Source organism: Oncorhynchus masou, chromosome 22 (assembly GCF_036934945.1).
Source record: "Oncorhynchus masou masou isolate Uvic2021 chromosome 22, UVic_Omas_1.1, whole genome shotgun sequence".
Classification (NCBI taxonomy): domain Eukaryota; kingdom Metazoa; phylum Chordata; class Actinopteri; order Salmoniformes; family Salmonidae; genus Oncorhynchus; species Oncorhynchus masou.
Window position 1 is genome coordinate 55,036,892 of NC_088233.1, and position 24,803 is coordinate 55,061,694.

A 24,803-nucleotide genomic window follows, 5' to 3' on the forward strand; every position below is an offset into this window, starting at 1 on the left:
TGTGGGCATAGGTCTGAATTTGGCAGGTGCTTGGGAGTTTGATGACTTCCCTGCAGTTTAGGATGGTGGTGCGCGTTAAGGCTTGGCAGGAGTGCACCGGCATGGTGGTGACCCTATGTCGACTGCGGCCATAGTTGTCAATCGTTGCAGTGCATATGGGAATGAGTAGATTGCGGAGAGTGTAACTAACAGCCAAGAAACATGGTGGAAGCTTTTATAATATAAACGTGTGGATAGAAGTTAACTTTCGTCACCTAAATTAGAAGCTCTATAAACACTTCATGTCATTCTACCCGAAAGTGGAGAGTTGATCTGTTTGTACATATTTGATCATTTAACACCTTTATGGAACAATATTGCTCTGCAGATGCGCAGCTTAGTCTACAGTCTAAAAATAGACAGCATTAGCTAGAAAAAAGTGGTCAAACGGATGGCAGCAGTAGACGAGAGATCACGTCCAGACTGTCCCCAATGTTTCACAGTGCCCGGTCGGTTCTGGCACTGCCTCTGTGGGGTGACTTTGATGTAAAGATGTTCTTTAGCTGCCATCTTAACCCTCGTACCATTACATTGGTATTTCAGCCCTCAGTTCCACTGAGGCTACACCTTCCTAATCAGCCCTACAAAACGTAACAGTGAATACAGTGCACTGTTTTGTTTGCAAGTGTGCCTTTCAATAATCAAGATCTAGGACAAACCGATTATTGTGAATGACAGAAATCATCTGGTGTGTGTGTGTACGGATGCTACAAGAAGAATGTAAGATGAAAATGTTAACATCAACAAATAACATTTTATTATTAAATAATATTATGCACAGTCAATATATGGAAAGCGCAATTCTATTACAAAATGAGTCCTTCAGAGACAATGTCCTCCATGTAAGCATTATGCTAATCTACAAATTAAGTAAGTGTCAATCTTAAAATTCTCAAAAATATACAGTACCAGTCAAAAGTTGACAACTATTCATTCCAAGGTTTTTTTTTATTTTTTTTTTACTATTTTCTACATTGTATAATAATAGTGAAGACAACTATCAAATAACACATATGGAATCATGTAGCAACCAAATAAGTGCTATATTTCAAATTCTTCAAAGTACCCTTTGCACACTATTGGCATTCTCTCAACCAGATTCATGAGTTGGTCACCTGGAATGCATTTCACTTAATTTTTTAACCTTGTTAAAAATGTATTTGTGGAATTTATTTCCTTAATTAATGCATTAGAGCCAATCAGTTGTGTTGTGACAAGGTAGGGGTGGTATACAGACGATAGCCCTATTTGGTAAAAGACCAAGTCCATATTATGGCAAGAACAGCTCAAATAAGCAGAGAAACAACAGTCCATCATTCCTTTAAGACATGAAAGTAATTCAATGTGGAATAAGAAAGTTTCTTCAAGTGCAGTCGCAAAAACCATCATTATCATGAAACTGGCTCTCATGAAGGGTCTTAGGGTCTTCCTCAGGAAGGTTACCTCTGCTGCAGAGGATAAGTTAGAGTTACCAGCCTCAGAAATTGCAGTCCAAATAAATGCTTCAAAGTTGAAGTAACAAAACACAAACACATCTCATCAGAGGAGAATCAGGCCTTCATGGTTGAATGGCTGCAAAGAAACCACTACTAAAAGGAACACCAATAAGAAGAGACTTGATTGGGCAAAGAAACACGAGTCCAAATTTGAGATATTTTTTCCAACCACTTTATCTTTGTGAGATGCAGAGTAGGTGAATAAATGATCTCCATATGTGTGGTTCCCACCGTTATGATGGTGCTTTGCTGGTGACACTGTGATTTACTTAGAATTCAAGGCACACTTAACCAGCAGGGCTACGACAGCATTCAGCAGCCATACGCCAACCCATCTGGTTTGCGCTTAGTGGGACTATCATTTGTTTTTCAAAAGAACAATGACCCATTACACCTCCAGGCTGTCTAAGGGCTCTTGACCAAGAAGGAGAGTGATGAGTGCTGCATCAGATGACCTGGCCTCCACAATCACCCGACTTTAACCCAATTGAGATTGTTTGGGATGAGTTGGACCGCAGAGGGAAGGAAAAGCCGCCAACAAGTGCTCAGTATATGTGGGAACTCCTTCAAGACTGTTGGAAAAGCACTCCAGGTGAAGCTGGTTGAGAGAATGCCAAGCGTGTGCAAGGCTGTCATCAAGGCAAAGGGTGGCTACTTTGAAGAATCTCAATTATAAAATATATAACATTTTTTGGGTTACTACATGATTCCATGTGTTATTTCATAGTTTTGATGTCATCACTATTACTCTACAATGTAGAAAACTGTAAAAATAAAGAAAAACCCTTGAATGAGTGGTGTCCAAACTTTTGACTGGTACTGTATATTGCTTAAACCTGACTCGAATTCATCACCTTGTGTGATTTTTCTGTGAGCACAATATAATTTCTTTGGAATGCGCAACCTGATCAAACTTACAAAGAAAGAGACCATGTACAGCTCCAGAAGCCTGGTTGCCAGTCTGTTCCTGGTGTCTTGACAACTCCTCAGGAGTTGTCATGACAGCACAAACAGATCTGGGACCAGCAACATCGCAACAAGCAGATGCAATAACAACACAATGGAGTTTGATTCTAATACTAACACAATGCCAAACAAATGTCTGTATCTATCGTAAACAAAACATATCACATATTACAACTCACTGAAAGCATGAATTTAACACACTAGGTATGTGTACCACAACTGCACCAAATACCCTATACAATGCACTACTGTATGAGACCTGGTCCAAAGTAGCGCACTCTGTAGGGAATATTTTGCAATTTGGGAAAAGCCATAAAAGAAAGCAAGGCATGTAGTAATAGGATTAGAAAATTAATGGCCAGTGTTCTTTAAGATTTCATAAATTCATTTCCAGTTTTTCTCCTCCCCTTACATTTCCTTGAATGCGAGATTTCTTTCACAGAACGGAGGCACTTGAAAAATATGAAGTATAAGTGAAAGTATTTTTTCAAATCTATACAGTCACCACAAAACAGTACAGTTGTAGGTAACTGCCAGTTAGAGAAATATTCATGTTGTTTTTAGAAACATATGGAATAAAAATGTTAAAAATCCAACCACACCAAGTCACGCCTATCCACAGTGAGCAGGTATAAGGGGCAGTGGTATTGTCATATATAGGCTATGTCCCAATTATCTCTTCTACCCCCAAAGTGTGCACATGTTCACTTCCCTTCGCTGATTTGAAAGAAAATGACTGGTATAAGAAATACGGTGGAAACACCCACTAACCCATGCCTCCAACAACCCAATGCTTTGAGATGTGTAGGAAGGAGTGACCGACAGCACACTTCAGGAGAAAGGGGAGATGTTATTGGGACGCGGCCATAGTCACTAGTTGCTGTAGACTCCTGGGTATATCCGGGACATGTGTTGCACGCCCTGGCTATACCACGAAAGAAGACTTCTGTCTGAATTCCCCCTGAAACAGACACAGAAGATTGCGGTTACGAAAGGAGGCTACACCTTTTCACTGAAATACAAAAGATGAAAAGGACAGCAACAATTAACTCTTTAGAGATGGTACTGCATGTGGTCCTCTGTAACTCAGTTGATAGATCATGGAGCTTGCAACGGCAGGATAATGGGTTCCATTCACGAAAAGCACCCATAAGTAAAATTTCTGCACGCATGACTAAGTCACTTTGGATAAAATGATCTGCTGAATGCCATATATTACACATTACAGGAAAGGGAACTCAGTAAAAATCATTTCCCTGACAGCCAAACCATATAATACACTACGATCACAATAATGATCTAGGGATGTAAAGGGCTTTGTTTATCGAAAATGGAATTTCCCTATGAGAGCAAACCGAGAGGAGGAGAACTAAGCATACACAAATGATTTTCAGCAGCTGAGAGTTCCTCCTAAATAGACAAATGCTATTGTCTGTTCTTTTCAATAACATTTTCTGTTTGCGAAAACAAACATATGATGGGAGAAATACTCCTGAAATGAAAAGGCCAAAAAAACAAAAGCCTCAGACTTGTAAGAAGTGGAAAAATACAGATGAAACTAACATCTTCTTCATCGCCGGACTCCGATGTTGGCTGGTAGACCACTGAGGGTTTGGGTTTGCTGCAAGAGAAACAACATATGAAGCCAGCAGAAACATCTGTATATCTATCAACTTCTTTACAGTGTACCGTACTGTTGTATTATCAACTGTTTGTAAGATGTGCAAGGAAATGTTAACACAAAACGTGGACGTAAACTGTACACATAACACAATTGAAAAACCTCCAAACTAGTGTAAGCCCTCAACTCTGGCACTGTAAAACCAATCTGCTAAGTCACGCATTAACAAGAAGATATCACAGATAGAAAGTAATCAGTTACCTTTCACTCTTTCCTGTAAGGGCAAAAGAAAAAAAAAGTATAAATAGTGAGACAAATGTGACATTTGAAGGTTAGAGACATTATGAACTGCAAGTTATCAGTCCCTGATCTGGCCCTGTATTTATAGTGTCTTAAAGTAGGAGTATAGATCACAGATCAGGTTCCCTCTGTCCATGTCATATTTTTATTTAACTAGGCAAGTCAGTTCTTATTTACGATGACGGCCAGCCAAAAGGCAAAAAAGGCCTCCTGGGATTTAAAAAAACAATATACGACAAAAACACACATCACAACGAGACAACACTACATAAAGAGACCAAAGACAACAACATAGCAAGGCAGCAACACATGACAACATGTGTTTTAAATAGGCATCAACCAGTGGGTCTTGTGACGGATATACAGAGATGACCAGTTTACAGAGGAGTATAGAGTGCAGTGATGTGTCCTATAAGGAGCCTTGGTGGAAAATCTGACGGCCGAATGGTAAAGAACGTCTAGCCGCTCTATAAATTATGTCTCAGTAATCTAGCATGAGTAGGACTGTCATCTGAATCAGGGTTAGTTTGGCAGCTGGGGTAAAAGAGAAGCGATTACAAAAGAGGAAATCAAGTCTAGATTTAACTTTACCATGTAGCTTTGATATGTGCTGAGAGGAGGACTCCCAAGTACTTGTATTAGGTGACTACCTCCAGCTCTACACCCTCAGTGGTAGTAATAACACGTGTGGAAAGAGGGGCATTCTTCTTACCAAACCACATGACCTTTGTTTTGGAGGTCTTCAGAACAAAGTTAAGGGTAGAGAAAGCTTGGAAACTAAGAAAGCTTTGTTGTAGAGCATTCAACACAAAATCCAGAGAGGGGCCAGCTGAGTATAAGACTGTATCATCTGCATATAAATGGATGAGAGAGCTTCCTACTGCCTGAGCGATGTTGTTGATGTAAATTGAGAAGAGCGTGGGGCCTAGAATTGAGTCTTGGGGTACTCCCTTGGTGACAAGCAATGGCTGAGACAGCAGATTGTCTGACTTTGTCTGACTTTATACACTGCACTCTTTGAGAGAGTTATTTAGCAAACCAGGCCAAAGACCCCTCAGAGACACCAATTCTCCTTAGCTGACCCACAGGAATGGAATGGTCTACCGTATCAAAAACTTTGGCAAAGTCAATAAAATAGAAGCACAGTATTGCTTAGAATCAAGGGCAATGGTGACATCATTGAGGACCTATAAGGTTGCAGTGACACATCCATAACCTGAGCGGAAACCAGATTGCATACCAGAGAGAATACTATAGACATCAAGAAAGCCAGTCAGTTGATTATTGACATAATTTTCAAACACTTGATAAACATGACAAAATAGAAATAAGCCTATAACCGTTAGGATCAGCTTGATCTAATTCATTATCATCTAAAAGGCCAATTAGATTCTAGATCAGCATTCCTAGTAGACACTTTAACACAGGATGAGGAGTCCTTAGGGTGAATAGGGGATATAAACTCACTGGGCATGTATCCTTTGCGGTGGGCGTACCACAGTCCGAAGCACAGCAGGGCCAGGGCCAGGAGAGCCACGATCACCCCAGCAACAATACCTCCAGTGTTTATGTTGCCTAGAGAGAGAGAGAAAGAGAGAGACAGAGCATTATAGAAAGTGGGAGGGAAATGAGATGTGTTACACTGGCTCACATTTCTAAACGACAAAGTCAAAATGGGAGAGTGAAATAGTTTCAATATCTCAAGTTCAGTTGAACACTATGGTCCTCGTGTGGAAAAGCAATATGTGAGTTCTGTATGCAATAAAGAACAAAGCAAATAATACATCTAGACCAAACCGCTGATGAAAAAAGGCTTTAGAAATACATTTGATGGATTTGATTGATGAAAACAGTGTGTGTAACAACTAGCACCAACTAGCACTGTTTATGATTTCAAAAGGTTGTTTGGCAACATCACTACCAGCCCAACCAGCATGGCAACATTTGAGGTTTACAGGTCACATGTGAATCTGCTGCAACAGCAGGGCTCCACACTAACATTTCCCCCACTATCCTGGCAGTCCCTGGAATAGAACCCACTATCCTGGCAGTCACGGGAATAGACCTAACTGTCCCGGGAATAGAACCCACTGTCCTGGCAGTCCCGGAAATAGACTCCACTGTCCCGGGAATAAAACCCACTGTCCTGGCAGTCCCGGGAATAGACCCCACTGTCCCGGGAATAGAGCCCACTGTTTTGGTGCGACTAAATTATGAGCATGTGGCACCAACTGAAAAACTTAGTGTCACGAGGGCCACCAGCCAATGATTTGGTCACACCCCAAAAAAATGGTGGGGTTGCGAGCATGGCTCCGTTGGTAGAGCATGGCTCTTGTAATGCAAGGATAGTGGGTTCGATTCCCGGAACCATCCATACATAAAATGTATGCACGCATGACTAAGTCGCTTTGAATAAGAGCATCTGCTAAATGACATAACATCCTCCCCATTATCATCATATCAAGTCATACAGAGTTCTTCATTAAAAAGTGTAATAGACTACTGAAATGGTATTCAAGAAATAAGTTATTTTTTCACATTTGAATGTGCCACCTAATCCAGTGATGGGGGGGGAGTGGGGTAAAAAAGAAAAGACAAACAGTCAGTATCTGGTGTGGCCACCAGCTGCAATAAGTACTGCAGTGCACCTCCTCCTCATGGACTGCACCAGAATTGCCAGATCTTGCTGTGAGATGTTACCCCACTCTTCCACCAAGGCACCTGCAAGTTCCCAGACATTTCTGAGGGGAATGGCCCAAGCCCTCACCTTCCGATCCAACAGGTCCCAGACATGCTCAATGGGATTGAGATCCGGGCTCTTCGCTGGCCATAGAAGAACTGACATTCCTGTCTTGCAGAAAATCACACACAGAACAAGCTGTACGGCTGGTGGCATTGTCATGCTGGAGGGTCATATCAGAATGAGACTGCAGGAAGGGTACCACATGAGGGAGGAGGATGTCTTCCCTTGAGATTGCCTGCAATGACAACAAGCTCAGTCCGATGATGCTGTGGCACACCACCCCAGACCATGACGGACCCTCCACCTCCAAACTGTTCCCGCTCCAGAGTACAGGTCTCGATGTAACACTCATTCCATTGACAATAAACGCAACTCCGACCATCACCCCTGGTGAGACAAAACCGCAACTCGTCAGTAAAGAGCACCAGTCCTGTCTCGTCCACCGACAGTGGGTTTGTGCCTATAGGCGACATTGTTGCCGGTGATGTCTGGTGAGGACCTGCCTTACAACAGGCCTACAAACCCTCAGTCCAGCCTCTCTCAGCTTATTGCAGACAGTCTGAGCACTGATGGAGGGATTGTGCTTCCTGGTGTAACTCGGGCAGTTGTTATTGCCATCCTGTGACTGTCCAGCAGGTGTGATGTCTGGATGTACCGATCCTGTGCAGGTGTTGTTACACGTGGTCTGCCACTGTGAGGACGATCAACTGTCCGTCCTGTCTCCCTGTAGCTCTGTCTTAGATGTCTCATTGTACAGACATTGCAATTTATTGCCCTGCCTACATCTGCAGTCCTCATGCCTCCTTGCAGCATGTCGAAGGCACATTCACACAGATGAGCAGGGACCCTGGGCATCTTTCTTTTGGTGTTTTTCAGTCAGTAGAAGGGCCTCTTTAGTGTCCTAAGTTTTCATAACTGTGACCTTAATTGCCTACCGCCTGTAAGCTGTTAGTGTTTTAACGACCGTTCCACAGGTGCATGTTCATTAATTGTTTATGGTTTATTGAACAAGCATGGGAAACAGTGTTTAAACCCTTTACAATTTTTTATTTTATTTAATTTCACCTTTATTTAACCAGGTAGGCAAGTTGAGAACAAGTTCTCATTTACAATTGCGACCTGGCCAAGATAAAGCAAAGCAGTTCGACACATACAACGACACAGAGTTGCACATGGAGTAAAACAAACATACAGTCAATAATACAGTAGAAAAACAAGTCTATATACGATGTGAGCAAATGAGGTGAGATAAGGGAGGTAAAGGCAAAAAAAGGCCATGGTGGCAAAGTAAATACAATATAGCAAGTAAAACACTGGAATGGTAGATTTGCAGTGGAAGAATGTGCAAAGTAGAAATAAAACTGCTCTGACAGTTGGTGCTTAAAGCTAGTGAGGGAGATAAGTGTTTCCAGTTTCAGAGATTTTTGTAGTTCGTTCCAGTCATTGGCAGCAGAGAACTGTAAGGAGAGGCGGCCAAAGAAAGAATTGGTTTTGGGGGTGACTAAAGAGATATACCTGCTGGAGCGTGTGCTACAGGTGGGAGATGCTATGGTGACCAGCGAGCTGAGATAAGGGGGGACTTTACCTTGCAGGGTCTTGTAGATGACATGGAGCCAGTGGGTTTGGCGACGAGTATGAAGGGAGGGCCAGCCAACGAGAGCGTACAGGTCGCAATGGTGGGTAGTATATGGGGCTTTGGTGACAAAACAGATTGCACTGTGATAGACTGCATCCAATTTGTTGAGTAGGGTATTGGAGGCTATTTTGTAAATTACAAGGGTATGTTTGGCAGCATAAGTGAAGGATGCTTTGTTGCAAAATAGGAAGCCAATTCTAGATTTAACTTTGGATTGGAGATGTTTGATATGGGTCTGGAAGGAGAGTTTACAGTCTAACCAGACACCTAAGTATTTGTAGTTGTCCACGTATTCTAAGTCAGAGCCGTCCAGAGTAGTGATGTTGGACAGGCGGGCAGGTACAGGTAGCGATCGGTTGAAGAGCATGCATTTAGTTTTACTTGTATTTAAGAGCAATTGGAGGCCACGGAAGGAGAGTTGTATGGCATTGAAGCTTGCCTGGAGGGTTGTTAACACAGTGTCCAAAGAAGGGCCAGAGGTATACAGAATGTTGTCGTCTGCGTAGAGGTGGATCAGAGACTCAGCAGCAAGAGCGACCTCATTGATGTATATAGAGAAGAGAGTCGGTCCAAGAATTGAACCCTGTGGCACCCCCATAGAGACTGCCAGAGGTCCGGACAGCAGACCCGCCGATTTGACACACTGAACTCTATCAGAGAAGTAGTTGGTGAACCAGGAGATGCAATCATTTGAGAAACCAACGCTGTCGAGTCTGCCGATGAGGATGTGGTGATTGACAGAGTCGAAAGCCTTGGCCAGATCAATGAATACAGCTGCACAGTAATGTTTCTTATCGATGGTGGTTAAGATATCGTTTAGGACCTTGAGCATGGCTGTGGTGCACCCATGACCAGCTCTGAAACCAGATTGCAGAGCAGAGAAGGTATGGTGAGATTTGAAATGGTCGGTAATCTGTTTGTTGACTTGGCTTTCGAAGACCTTAGAAAGGCATGGTAGCATAGATATAGGTCTGTAGCAGTTTGGGTCAAGAGTGTGTCCCCCTTTGAAGAGGGGGATGACCACAGCTGCTTTCCAATCTTTGGGAATCTCAGACGACACGAAAGAGAGGTTGAACAGGCTAGTAATAGGGGTGGCAACAATTTCGGCAGATAATTTTAAAAGGGTCCAGATTGTCGAGCCCGGCTGATTTGTAGGGGTCCATATTTTGCAGCTCTTTCAGAACATCAGCTGAACGGATTTGGGAGAAGGAGAAATGGGGAAGGCTTGGGCGAGTTGCAGTGCTGTTGACCGGGGTAGGAGTAGCCAGGTGGAAAGCATGGCCAGCCGTAGAAAAATGCTTATTGAAATTCTCAATTATGGTGGACAGTGTTTCCTATCTTCAGTGCAGTGGGCAGCTGGGAGGAGGTGTTCTTATTCTCCATGGACTTTACAGTGTCCCAGAACTTTTTGGAGTTAGTGTTGCAGGAAACAAATTTCTGCTTGAAAAAGCTAGCCTTGGCTTTTCTAACTGCCTGTGTATAATGTGTACAATGAAGATCTGTGAAGTTATTTGGATTTTTACGAATTATCTTTGAAAGACATGGTCCTGAAAAAGGGACAGTTCTTTTTTATTTTTTTATAATACCCACTGCTAGTAGCCATGTATAAATCTAACAGTAAAATGTCCCAAAAAACCTTGCAGTTGTAGCCTACCGCCCCAATGAGGCCTATTCACTCACAATGGCATATTCACATTTTGCATGCTCCGTATCACAAAGGCATATAAAATATCTTGTTTGCAAAATAGTTAGAGCTCAAAATTGAGAGTTGAGAAATAAACAAAAGTATACCTACAGAAACCGGAGAACCTCCTCACTCCAACCATGACAGCTGTGTTTTCCAAGCAACTGGATATTAAAATGTTATTCAAATCAGGACACTTTTTCCCCCAGGAAAGGGAGAGAGTGGCTCACGTGACACACCATGCCACAACAAAATAGGTACAGGGTCAGGGAGGCTTTTATTACAGGAATCATGAGGATAATGTACTATACTGTTTGACCAAATCCTGGTTTTAGAAAAAGGATGTTTTGAGTGAAGTGACCATGTAGAATGTGCAGCTGCACCGATGTGACCAATAAAAATATTCCCTCGCACAGCCAAGTCAAAGGGTGTCAAAATGAGACTAAATGGTCGCAGTCTGGAGACCTGAACAGGCCGGGGGATTAAACGGCCCGTTTCTGAATGTAAAATGCACCCAGTCAATTGAGATGCGTCCAGCCAATGCGCCGAAGAAGGGGAGAAACCTAACGCTGGTAATATGGTCAATCTTTGAACGGTTTAGGCTCGAGACAAGCGGTTATCTGTGATGTAATGGTGCAAACACTGCTTGCTTTTTCTCTCTCTAGGGCACTCAGAAACAGCGGTACTGTGAAGCCTAATCATTAAAACAATTATATCTGGTAGATTTGTTTTCTAGGAGCTAAACATTCCGAGCGGCACTAAAATATTTCGGAGCATATGCGATATGTCGCACATTAGAGCCTTGCCTATGACCTATATTTCAGTGTGCAGGAAACACTTAACTTTATCGCCTTCCTATAAATATCTTTTTTTATTTGTCAGTGAGCTTTCAACCAAACCATAGTGTTTTACATCGAGTTGATGGACCAGTAAATAAGTTAGTTGAACAATTCTATATTTCTTTTAATTTTGGTAAAATGTTTATTCTTATCCCCGGTTTAGCCCAGGCTAGTCTGCAATGGGCTTTTCCCCAAAGAAAGCAAAGGGCACTTACGGACTTCCATCCTCACAGCTTGACAGCGTTGAACAGGGCCGGCATCGTTCATAGCTTCACAGCTGTAGTCTCCTGTATCTATCACCAAAGCAGAGGGAAACTCCTGCAGCAGAGATATGGAGATGTATTTTAAATCAGTGACTTGTAAACAAAATGAACAACTGAAATGAGAGAAAGAGAGAGTGAGAGAGAGATGTGAAGTTGCCAAACAGTACTGTTGTGTTAAGGGCATTCGCATGCTTCCCAGCCAAAACAGTTCGTAACAGTTTGTGCATATGACAACATTTTGGTCTTCGGCAAGCTGTTTTTTTTTCTTGGTTGTTTGTCCGCACAACATTTTTTTCTCTAGGCAATCCAAAGTCCTCAGCCAAAGTACTCAGCCAAAGTCAACAGCCAAAGTCAACAGCCAAAGTCAACAGCCAAAGTCAACTCCCCTTCGTTGGTGATTGGTCAACAGTAGAGATTCTTCAATTAAGTGTTTGTTGTCATTCAACGTAATAATAAATAATTTATCCACATTTCTTCACTACTGCACCAAAAATATTAGCAAGATGTAAAATAGCACGACTAAGATCTCCTCGCCAAAAACGTCCAAATTAATGACAGATGTCTTGAGTTACCAGATTAAATTTGACTATTTTGAGGCGTCTCAAGATGGAAAAAGTACTATTGCCGCTTTTTAAAATGTTTTTCAAGCAAAGGTTTTTTAAGGGAGTATGCAAGCACACTTGATAGTTTTGCCTAGCTGAGTTTGGCTAGCCGAACTGAAGCATGACGACTCCTTTCGCCTGCCGAGTTGACCATTCAGCACAAACACATCTGGGACCTGGGTTGTACTAATTAGGCTCCTCCCCAAAAATATATTGTTTTTGTTGTCCATTGCAAAATGGTTTGATACAGTGTGCCCTTATGAATATGATCCAGGTGAGGTGTATTCAGCACCACTGACCAGGTTGCCATTGAGAGGATTGATCTTGTAGGTGTAGTTCTTGAAGGCAGGGAACTGGCTGGGGTTCTCAGGAAGAGGGGTCTTGTCCTTATACCACTTGTAGGTGGGGGAAGGAGACCCCTCTGCATCATGACAGGAGAGTAGCACGCGATGCCCCGTCGTCACAGAGGTAGGGATCCTACACATGGGCACGGATGGAGGTACTGCAGGAGGATGTAAGAGAGGTGGTGAGAGGCAGCAGAGAGTGAGAGCAGAGAGGCACTAACCTGTTTTAGTGACTCGAAAACCAGCTTGTTGCTGTTCTTATGGTCTGTGTGTTTTATTTATTTATTGGCTGGTGCAATCATCAATTAATAAAGTACTCTTATTTGATTAAATAATATTTACATCTTATGGCCGTGGTATCACAAATCAATTCACTCATATTGTCATAGCATCATGGCAACATGAAATGGTTTCTCAGTTTCTCACACTGGGATGAATGCAGTCCCACAAATAATCCTTCAAAAGCAGTGTCTAGCTCTGTTCTATAACAATAATAATTATAAACTGGGTGGTTCTAGCCCTGAATGCTAATTGGCTGAAAGCCATGGTATATCAGACTGTTTACCATTGGTATGACAAAACATTGAGGGCTGTGTCCAGGCACTCCGCCTTGCATCGTATGTAAGAACAGCCCATAGCCGTGGTATATTGGCCATATACCACACCCCCTCAAGCCTTATTGGTTAATTAACAGGAAATGATAGATATGTTGCGCAACAGTTAGATGATAAGACTCTCCTTACCTAAAACAGTGAGATTCACGTTGACATCCCCAACATACTGTTTGTTAGACACCTCACATTGATACTGCCCGTTATCTTTGCGCGTCACCTTGCTGAACCTCAGCATCCCATCAAACTTGGTGACACGGCCCTCGTAAAGTGCTGAGAGAGAGAGAGCAAGAAAATCAGCGATTATAAAAAAAAAACGTCATTATTATGGCAGGTAACTAATTTGTGAGAAGTATATCTAGCCCTAATGGTAGAAAAATGCAGAAGCAATCACGACACAAAGACAAGAAGGCATAGGTCATGCATTTCTTAGGAATCAAGTCTGAACAGTTTGTGTACTTACTGGTGGGTTTCCCATCGAAAATGACATAGGTCGTAGAACCCTTCATGTCCCTAAACTTCCACTCCACTCTGGCATCTGCCCCAAAGTCAGCCGAGGGAGTACAGTAAAGATCAGCCCCTGTAGAGATGAGATCGATCATTATAACTACATTGCTTGGGGATAAATATGCAAAATAGCATATAATAAATACAATAGATTTTCTAAAATACATTTTTCCTTGCTTGTAACACACACACACACACACAATGACAGGTGAAAGCTCTTGTTTATTTTAGAAACTGCCCATTTAGAGCTCATTTCCATTCTCCAGGACTTACCCTCATTCTCTTTAGCCCTCACATTTGGATTTTTGGTTGTAACCATGAAGGCCTCTACACCTGGGGAAAGGGAGAGAAAAGTAAAGCGAGCAGTCAGGGAAATGAAAGAGATGACATTGCATCTTTGGTATTCAAAACACCAAGTGCTCCAGTCTTACCACCACAACAGAAACACACACCTTCAGAGATGACCGGTTTAGTTTCTGCTGAACTTAGGAAGAACCTTTTAATGACACGCCCCTATCGCATTTTAAAGCCCTAAGAGCATGTCTGGTGCTCTGCCAACCAATGGCCTGAAGCCTTCTGACTGCTGACAAACTCTGGTAAATGTGACTCACTCCTCTGAAGTGAGCCAGAAACCTTCATGTGGAACTGGGCCAAAACAGTCTGAAGGGCCCTTTCAGAGTGGGAAACCAACAACACTAGATTATTTCCTGCTTAATAGAAATTGGATGGACATTTGGACAATAAAGCCTCTTTCTAAATTTGAATAGACTGGACTGTCAGTATGTCCACTCCAGACATTTAGAGCCTATGGTCCAGCCAGAGACCGACTGAGCAGTCACGCCATTCACCACCAAAAGTATGTGGCAGAGGCAGGTGGCACACATGACATTAGTAACAGTCACAAGCTGGGTAGTAATACTATACATTCCTTCGTCAGGTACATGCAGGATAGGACAGCCTAGCTCATTTCTACACACTAGTGTTGTATTAGAGGATATTATATATCCAGCCAGTGGTGTAAAGTAACTATGTAAAAATACTCTGTATTTTACTATTTCTGAAAACTTTTACTCCCAGACATTTTCACTGACACCCAAAAGTACAATACATTTTGAGTGCTCATGCAGGACAGCAATATAATCCAATTCACACACCTATCAATATATCACGGTATCATCCCTACTGCCTCTGATCTGGTGGATTCACTAAACACAAATACAGCGTGTGTAAATTATACCCAAGTGTTGGAGTGTGTAAATTATACCCAAGTGTTGGAGTGTGTAAATTATACCCAAGTGTTGGAGTGTGTCCCTGGCTGTTTGTATTTTTTATATATTTTTTATAATAATTTTTCCTTATGGTTTGCGTAATATAAAGAATTTGATGTATAGCATTTGCTTATGTTTAGCTCAACGCTTGAAACTAAGATTATAAATCACAGTGTTTTTGTACAGCACAAAGGCTGCCCAATAGTTCAGCGTTGCTCATAAGTGTCTTGTTAAAGGACCATATCACTAGGCCGACTTGACTCACAGCGGACTACAGCTTGAAAGTAGCTACACATTCTAACCGAGATGTAAATGCTTCCATACAGCGTTACAGCGTCGCTAGTGGAAAACCCGATACGTTTAGTTCTCGATTCGGAAGAATCTTGTCTCTTATAAATTACCGTGTCCAGTTACAGGTGGTACTCCAAAAAACAGAGAATATTTAGAAAGATAAATGGCGATTCCACACCAGTGGAGGAAGAAACTATTTTTTGCATCTTAGGTTGCCAGAACAATTTTCACCGAGAGACTTAAATTGGGAGTAAGGCTGTTTGACGTCCTTTTTACATTTGTATCACAATCATGATGAAAGTGGCCATTTTAGGCCATTTTTAGACCTACACCTGCCTACTGTAAGGCTTGATGATCTGTGAACCGTACATGATACAGACAACATCACGGTGTCATTATATTCCTTATAGTGTGTTCTAACATATGGAATATGCATTAGATTCTGAAATACAAACACGGACATTAATTTACTCAACATTAAAAAAATATTAACATGAATCTCAAAAGTATACTTTTTTGATTTGGCTAATTTTAAGACCTATACTTGTCCAAACAATATAAGTACATAACATTTCCAGAGTGGGCTCTCTGCTAATTCTGAAGTTTGAATCAATATCAGGAGCAATCCTAAAGGAGGGCTGTGATTGATTAATTACCTATAATGTCAATTTCTATGTACAAAATGGGTACTATCATTAAAAGTACCAGAGCCTACTCTGGAAATTGTACGCGTTTGAAAAGTATATTGTTCCCTGTCAACTCTGCTTTCAAGTTAGCTACACATTGTAATGGTGCAATGAAAATGCTTCCATACAGCCGTTACAACTGCTAGCGGAAAGCCCCGGCAGCAAGATTATATTGGACAAATTCAGGTAGGTCCCTCCCCATTTTGCTTAGTTTGCTTCTATTTGGTTCTTAAAAATGGGAAAAGGGTTGCAAGACATAATGAATGAACGGGCACACACACAGTACCTGGTGATTACTGGAAGTGATTAGGAAGCGCATGTGCAATCTATATATATGGTTTGATGTTGTTTTTAAGTGAATTTCAAGGACATTCTAAACAACCTACATTCCCAACATGTTCATATCGCCGAGGTCCTACTGTGAAATCGGGCAATTTCTCAACTCAATTCTCCTCCCCTTCCATCCCCCCACAGGCCCAGGAGGAGGTCCAGTCTCGTCCCACCCCTGGTATCTCTCTGACCCAGAGCCACTCCTCCCAGACCAAACAGTCCTCCTACCAGCAGGTCAGCGGTGGAGAATAACACACAGTTATTCTGCTAGGATATGACCATGATTCACCGTAGAGTGAGGGGAAGAATTACGGTCAGTTTCAGCTCAGATGAATGGGTTGTTTCCTACACCGATATAATCAACAAATTAGTTTAAACATTTCAGATGCCCTATTATGGTTCTGACATTGACTTCAAGCAGGTCAACGTGTTTAAGATAACACTGAAATGTAGCATAGATGAGTGGCCGAGACCGAGACGCACAGCAGTGTAGGCACAAATTGAGGTTACAAGACATGTCCGCCTAAGGAATGACAATCACGAATGTCATTCATAACACTGATGTTTTGTAAGTGATGTCTCTTTGCATTTATCAAATGGCACTGTTATGGACGATGGAATTATTTTAGAGTGGAGTAGTCTAATAGTTGGAATACTAACTGAAATCTGGACACTGACTGTACACCTCACATGCAGCCTATTAGAATATTAACTCCTGCAGAATTAAGTAGTCCTCGCAGTACAATGATAGATCAAATGGTAATTTTGTCACTGGAACATGAAATGTGATTCATTTCTTTCAGCAGCTTTGAGAATAAGGATGCGCACTTCGGGACTGTGTCGTGTAGCATAGATGTGCAATTTCTTTCAGTGACAAAAGCTGACAGTATTTCATTTTTAACCACATAAAATATGTATCCAAGACAAAACATGTTGGATCATTTTCACAGCTTTTAATTTCCTTGAAACCGGTCCCCAAACATCCTCGCTCTGTGAGAGAAGGAGACATTTTGTCAACTAGACTGTTGATGCATTGATCACTTTTTTTATACCCATTTTCTCCCCAATTTCCTGGTATCCAATTGGTAGTTACAGCCTCATCGCTGCAACTCCCAGACGGACTCGGGAGAGGCGAAGGTTGAGAGCCGTGCGTCCTCCGAAAACACCACCCAACCAAGCCGCACTGCTTCTTGACACATTGCCCACTTAAACCGGAAGCCAGCCATATCAATGCGTTGGGAGGAAACACCGTGCACCTGGCGACAGTGTCAGCGTGCACTGTGCCCGGCCCGCCACAGGAGTCGCTAGTGTTCGATGGGGACAAGGACATCCCTGCCGGCCAAACCCTCCCCTAACCCGGACGACGCTGGGCCAATTGTGCGCCGCCCCATGGATCTCCCGGTCACGGCCGGCTGCGACAGAGCCTGGACTCCAACCAAGAATCTCTAGTGGCACAGCTAGCACTGCCTTAGACCACTGCGCCACTTGGGAAGCCTTGCATTGATCATTCTATTGGTTTATTACATTCTGGTGAGCAAGGCTTTATTTAGTATTCTAGAAGAGCATCAAGTAATGACAGAAGAGAATCTGCATGCATTCCAATTATAGACAAGTTGACGAACAAAGCCAACCAAATGTCAAAGTATAGGCAGAATTTTTTTTTTTAAAGGCTGAAAATAATTTGTTCCCCCCACACCATGTCAATAAAATCTTTCTGCTGTCCCTGAGTAATGTGCCTACATGAGCCTTTTGAAGTAATTGTTTTACAATCAGATGAAAACATCATGACTGGTTGTGTTTATGCCACATTAAAAAAAAGATAGGCACATACATTTTAAAAGTTAGATGACATTGTATTATTAGGCCCACAGAGATCACATTAAATTATTAGGGATTCTATATGTAATTCTATGCTTAGGCCCCAAAAAAGTATTTAAAAAAGCATGTGCAGGTCCCTGTATCTGGAAGGAATTAAATCTACTTTCATCCCCGAGTACTGCTTGGCGTAGCACAGAGAATTCGTGACCAACCTTAACTAGACGATACTTCCTCAATTTCCGACTTGGAAGACAACCAATGTCTTCTAAATGTCCATGTCTAGTTGCAGGGGGTTTGTTTGAACTTAGAAAATGCTCAGTTAATAAATTAAAATGTTTTGCTCCCTGATGTAATCCAACAATGTGTATGCCGACACCTTGTCCATTTCAGATCTTCTCTCATTGATTGAGACAGGTCAGGGTCATGACATGCAGCACTTTAGGGTGGGCACGCACCGGTCTCAATCAATGAGGGGATTCAAATCATCTAAGCGTGTTTTGCACAGGGTGAAAGTCGATTGCATTCGTTTTGGAACCGGGCTGCCTCCCGGGCGTGAGCCAGGTGCCCCGTTCAAATCCGACAGTAAAGCTTGTTCAAAACAAAAGGGAAATAATAAACATGAGGAATAATGAGTAGGATACTGTGTTTTCACACAAAAAAAGTGATTGCTTTTGATAAACACTTCATCTGCCTTCCCAGTGAAAACTGGCTTGACAATTCCAACATACAGTGCCTTCAGAAAGTATTCAGGCCCCTTGACTTATTACAATTTTTTTGTTAGGTTATAGCCTTATTCAAAAGTTGATAGTTCCCCCGCATCAAACGACACACACACAATAAAAAAACCTGAAATATCACATTTACATAAGTATTCAGACCTTTTACTCGGTACCTTTTGGCAAACTCCAAGCGGGCTGTTATGAGACTGTCCCCTTTCGTCATTTCCGGTCACAACTTCCAGACTTGTTTACGTGTTGCTGTGCGTTTTGTTGCCAACCTATTTTGCTACCTGACAACTTTACGGTTTTTACTTTTCAAAACAAATGACGTTTTTGTCTTTTGAGCTTCTAGTCATGAAATCTATGCAGCCTACTCAATCACTGTTTATAGCTACTGTTTACAGGCCTCCTGGGCCATATACAGCGTTCCTCACTGAGTTCCCTGAATTCCTATCGGACCTTGTAGTCATAGCAGATAATATTCTAATCTTTGGTGACTTTAATATTCACATGGAAAAGTCCACAGACCCACTCCAAAGGCTTTCGGAGCCATCATCGACTCAGTGGGTTTTGTCCAACATGTCTCTGGACCCACTCACTGTCACAGTCAAACTCTGGACCTAGTTTTGTCCCATGGAATAAATGTTGTGGATCTTGTTTTTCCTCATAATCCTGAACTATCGGACCACCATTTTATTACATTTGCAATTGCAACAAATAATCTGCTCAGACCCCAACCAAGGAACATCAAAAGTCGTGCTATAAATTCAAAGACAACACAAAGATTCCTTGATGTCCTTCCAGGACGCCAGAGGACAAAAATCAGTTTACCACCTAACTGAGGAACTCAATTTAACCTTGCGCAATACCCTAGATGCAGTTGCACCCCTAAAAACTAAAAACATTTCTCATAAGAAACTAGCTCCCTGGTACACAGAAAATACCCGAGCTCTGAAGCAAGGTTCCAGAAAATTGGAACGGAAATGGCGCCACACCAAACTGGAAGTCTTCCGACTAGCTTGGAAATACAGTACCGAAGAGCCCTTACTGCTGCTCGATCATCCTATTTTTCTAACTTAATTGAGGAAAATAAGAATAAGACAGTATCATTTTTTGATACTGTCGCAAAGCTAACTAAAAAGCAGCATTCCCCAAGAGAGGATGACTTTCACTTTAGCAGTGATAAATTCATGAACTTCTTTGAGGAAAAGATTATGATTATTAGAAAGCAAATTACGGACTCTGCGTATTCCTTCAAAGCTCAGTTGTCCTGAGTCTGCACAACTCTGCCAGGACCTAGGATCAAGAGAGACGCTCAAGAGTTTTAGAACTATATCTCGACACAATGATGAAAATAATCATGGCCTCTAAACCTTCAAGCTGCATACTGGACCCTATTCCAACTAATCTACTGAAAGAGCTGCTTCCTGTGCTTGGCCCTCCTATGTTGAACATAATAAACGGCTCTCTATCCACCGGATGTGTACCAAACTCACTAAAAGTGGCAGTAATAAAGCCTCTCTTGAAAAAGCCAAACCTTGACCAGGAAATATAAAAAAACTATCAGCCTATATCGATTCTTCCATTCCTCTCAAAAATTTTAGAAAAGGCTGTTGCGCAGCAACTCACTGCCTTCCTGAAGACAAACAATGTATACGAAATGCTTCAGTCTGGTTTTACACCCCATCATAGCACTGAGACTGCACTTGTGAAGGTAGTAAATGACATTTTAATGGCATCGGACCGAAGCTCTGCATCTGTCCTCGTGCTCCTAGACCTTAGTGCTGCTTTTGATACCATCGATCACCACATTCTTTTGGAGAGATTGGAAACCCAAATTGGTCTACACGGACAAGTTCTGGCCTGGTTTAGATCTTATCTGTCGGAAAGATATCAGTTCGTCTCTGTGAATGGTTTGTCCTCTGACAAATCAACTGTAAATATCGGTGTTCCTCAAGGTTCCGTTTTTACTATATATTTTACCTCTTGGGGATGTTATTCAAAAACATAATGTTAACTTTCACTGCTATGCGGATGACACACGCTGTACATTCCAATGAAACATGGTGAAGCCCAAAAATTGCCCTTGCTAGAAGCATGTGTTTCAGACATAAGGAAGTGGATGGCTGCAAACTTTCTACTTTTGAATTCGGACAAAACAGAGATGCTTGTTCTAGGTCCCAAGAAACAAAGAGATCTTCTGTTGAATCTGACAATTAATCTTAATGGTTGTACAGTCGTCTCAAATAAAACTGTGAAGGACCTCGGCGTTACTCTGGACCATGATCTCTCTTTTGAAGAACATATCAAGACCATTTTAAGGACAGCTTTTTTCCATCTACGTAACATTGCAAAAATCAGAAACTTTCTGTCCAAAAATGATGCAGAAAAATGAATCCATGCTTTTGTCACTTCTAGGTTAGACTACTGCGATGCTCTACTTTCCGGCTACCCGGATAAAGCACTAAATAAACTTCAGTTAGTGCTAAATACGGCTGCTAGAATCCTGACGAGAACCCAAAAATTTGATCATATATTACTCCAGTGCTAGCCTTCCTACACTGGCTTCCCGTCAAAGCAAGGGCTGATTTTAAGGTGTTACTGCTAACCTACAAAGCATTACATGGTCTTGCTCCGACCTCTCTCTCTGATTTGGTCCTGCCGTACATTCCTACACGTACGCTACAGTCACAAGATGCAGGCCTCCTAATTGTCCCTAGAATTTCAAAGCAAACAGCTGGAGGCAGGGCTTTCTCCTATAGAGTTCCATTTTTATGGAACGGTCTGCCTACCCATGTCAGAGACGCAAACTCGGTCTCAAACTTTAAGTCTTTACTGAAGACTCATCTCTTCAGTGGGTCATATGATTGAGTGTAGTCTGGCCCAGGAGTGGGAAGGTGTACGGAAAGGCTCTGGAGCATGGAACCGCCCTTGCTGTCTCTGCCTGGCCGGTTCCCCTCTTTCCACTGGGATTCTCTGCCTCTAACCCTATTACAGGGGCTGAGTCACTGGCTTACTGGGGCTCTTTCACGCCGTCCCTGGAAGGGGTGCGTCACCTGAGTGGGTTGATTCACTGATGTGGTCATCCTGTCTGGGTTGGCGCCCCCCCTTGGGTTGTGCCATGGCGGAGATCTTTGTGGGCTATACTCAGCCTCGTCTCAGGATGGTAAGTTGGTGGTTGTAGATATGCCTCTAGTGGTGTGGGGGCTGTGCTTTGGCAAAGTGGGTGGGGTTAGATCTTTCCTGTTTGGCCCTGTCCGGGGGTGTCCTCGGATGGGTCCACAGTGTCTCCTGACCCCTCCTGTCTCAGCCTCCAGTATTTATGCTGCAGTAGTTTGTGTCGGGGGGCTAGGGTCAGTTTGTTATATCTGGAGAACTTCTCCTGTCCTATTCGGTGTCCTGTGTGAATCTAAATGTCCTTTCTCTAATTCTCTCCTTCTCGCTCTCTCTCTCGGAGGACCTGAGCCCTAGGACCATGCCCCAGGACTACCTGACATGATGACTCCTTGCTTTCCCCAGTCCACCTGGCCGTGCTGCTGCTCCAGCTTCAACTGTTCTGCCTTATTATTATTCGACCATGCTGGTCATTTATGAACATTTGAACATCTTGGCCATGTTCTGTTATAATCTCCACCTGGCACAGCCAGAAGAGAACTGGCCACCCCACATAGCCTGGTTCCTCTCTAGGTTTCTTCCTAGGTTTTGGCCTTTCTAGGGAGTTTTTCCTAGCCACCGTGCTTCACCTGCATTGCTTGCTGTTTGGGGTTTTAGGCTGGGTTTCTGTACAGCACTTTGAGATATCAGCTGATGTACGAAGGGCTATATAAATAAATTTGATTTGATGTGCCTTTTACTGAGGAGTGGTTCCCATCTGGCCACTACCATAAAGGCCTGATTGGTGGAGTGCTGCAGAGATGGTTGTCCTTCTGGAAGATTATCCCATCTCCACAGAGGGACTCTGGAGCTCTGTCAGAGTGACCATCAGGGTCTTGGTCATCTCCCTGACCAAGGCCCTTCTCCCCCGATTTCTCAGTTTGGCCAGGCAGCCAGCTCTCGGAAGAGTCTTGGTGGTTCAAAACTTCTTCCATTTAAGAATGATGGAGGCCAGCTGGGTTCTTGGGGACTTTCAATGCTGCATAAATGCCTTGGTACCCTTCACCAGATCTGGGACTGGACACAATCCCGTTTCGGAGCTCTACGGACAATTCCTTTGACCTCATGGCTTGGTTTTTGCTCTGACATGTACTGTCAACTGAGGGACCTTATATAGACAGGTGTGTGCCTTTACAAATCATGTGGTAAATTCTATTGATCGGACAGGTGGACTCCAATCAAGTTGTAGAAACATCTCAAGGATGATCAATGGAAACAGGGTGCACCTGAGCTCAATTTCATGTCTCACAGGAAAGGTTCTAAATAATTACGTAAATAATCTTTTTTTTGTTTTTAATACATTTGCAAAAAATTCTAAAAACCTGTTTTGCTTTTTCATTATAGGGTATCGTGTGTAGATTGCTGTTTTTTTATTTTATTTCATCCATTTTAGAATAAGGCTCTAACGTAACAAAATGTGGAAAAAGTCAAGGTCTGAATACTTTCCGAAAGCACTGTATTTTACAGAAAAGAGATGTTTCCGGAGGATGCATCATGTTAACAACATGACCGATCATCGCAGATTACTGTTCGATTTGAGAAGGACGCTCCTCTCTCACCACTGTTGGCCGATCACATCACGGGCCATGGACCGGTGCGCAGCAAAATCAAAGATTTGAAATAGTCAAGATGGCGTACACATTGTCAGATTACTTCATGGAGCGAAAAAAAAATACTACATTTCATTTTCTAAATTCAAATTAACCACCTGCAACTGGACATGGACGTTTAGAAGACATTGGTTGTCTTTCAAGTCAGGAAGTATTGGCAAAATAAGGTTTGGTTGGAAATTCTCTGTGCTTTGCCAAACCTATCTAATAACGCCCCTCAGCCAGCTGCAACAGAGTCATTTTTTACGTCCATTTATTTAACTAGGCCAGTCAGTTTAGAACAAATTCTTATTTACAATGACGGCCTACCCGGACTAAACACTACCCGGAGGACCCTGGGCCAATTGTGCACTGCCCTATGGGACTCTCAATCACAGACAGTTGTGATACAGCTTGGAATCAAACCAGGGTCTGTAGTGACACCTCTATTACTGGGTTGCAGTGCCTTCGACCACTGTGATACAGCCTGCTATCAATTCAGGGTCTGTCGTGACACCTGTAGTGACGAGATGCAGCGCCGTAGACTTCACTTGGGAGCCTACCTAGTAATGGTCTGACTCGGTTATATTTTTAATAGCTAGTCAGATGTATGTGAATCACTGTAGATCTATTGTTTCCTACTTTTTAAAAACTGTGTACAAAGACTTAGCCAAGGCAAGCCCCTACTGATCCCAGGTCTGTTAATTATGTTGTTTTCTTATTTTGGGTTGGGTAAACTGATGTATGACCTGTGCCTACCTGTGGGCCTAAAGTGAAAGTTTAGAAAATATACAGCAATCAGGTGCATATCTTACTAATACAATAAACACTACATTGAAACGTAGGATAGTATAAACGTAGGGCTAGTTTAACGTCATGAGGAGTTTAGATCGACAGAAGGAGCACTCACCTGTTGCATGAAAGAATAGAAACACCGAAACCAAGCCGCTGACAAACATGTCGGACCAACACCTGAAGCCTTTGTTTGAAAAGCCAGCGATGTGTCCGATTTCGGTAATAAAAAAACTATTCGATTATTTCAGCAATCAAAGTGCAATTCAGTAATTGTTGACACGTTGGCCCACTCGGTTTGAAATATATTCTTTCGACGAACAAGAACCCTACGCCCTTCCGCACCGACCGACTGCTCCTGTAGAAAAGTATGATAGGTATTCCGCCGAAACTGTGACGCAACCCATTACCTACGTGACGTGTGTCAATATAAAGCAGTCTATTGGTTTATTTCAATAACCGGTTTCACTTGATTAGTATTTCACAGTATATTCTTTATAGTGACA

General features: G+C 42.4%; 1 protein-coding gene across 1 annotated transcript; it reads right to left on the reverse strand.

Moving 5' to 3' along the window:
- Positions 1–773: 773 nt before the first annotated feature.
- On the reverse strand, positions 774–24,803 carry LOC135509713 (junctional adhesion molecule A-like). Its single transcript, XM_064930594.1, has 10 exons — positions 24,416–24,803; positions 13,925–13,984; positions 13,608–13,724; positions 13,277–13,417; positions 12,489–12,691; positions 11,540–11,642; positions 5,890–5,997; positions 4,384–4,396; positions 4,065–4,122; positions 774–3,462 (listed from the first exon to the last, which is right to left on the reverse strand). The coding sequence occupies exons 1-10, from the start codon at positions 24,462–24,464 to the stop codon at positions 3,427–3,429; spliced, it is 888 nt and encodes a 295-aa protein (XP_064786666.1). The 5' UTR covers positions 24,465–24,803; the 3' UTR covers positions 774–3,426.

What these genes read in the sequence shown, in the direction of transcription:
- LOC135509713 (XM_064930594.1), bottom strand. Translation starts at nt 24,464, where the DNA reads ATGTTTGTCAGCGGCTTGGTTTCGGTGTTTCTATTCTTTCATGCAACA. An exon ending in TTTCGATGGGAAACCCACCA is followed by an intron (nt 13,418 to 13,607) that starts GTAAGTACACAA and finishes TCTCTCTCTCAG; the next exon opens with CACTTTACGAGGGCCGTGTC. An exon ending in AGTCCGGCGATGAAGAAGAT is followed by an intron (nt 3,463 to 4,064) that starts GTTAGTTTCATC and finishes TGTCTGTTTCAG; the next exon opens with GGGGAATTCAGACAGAAGTC.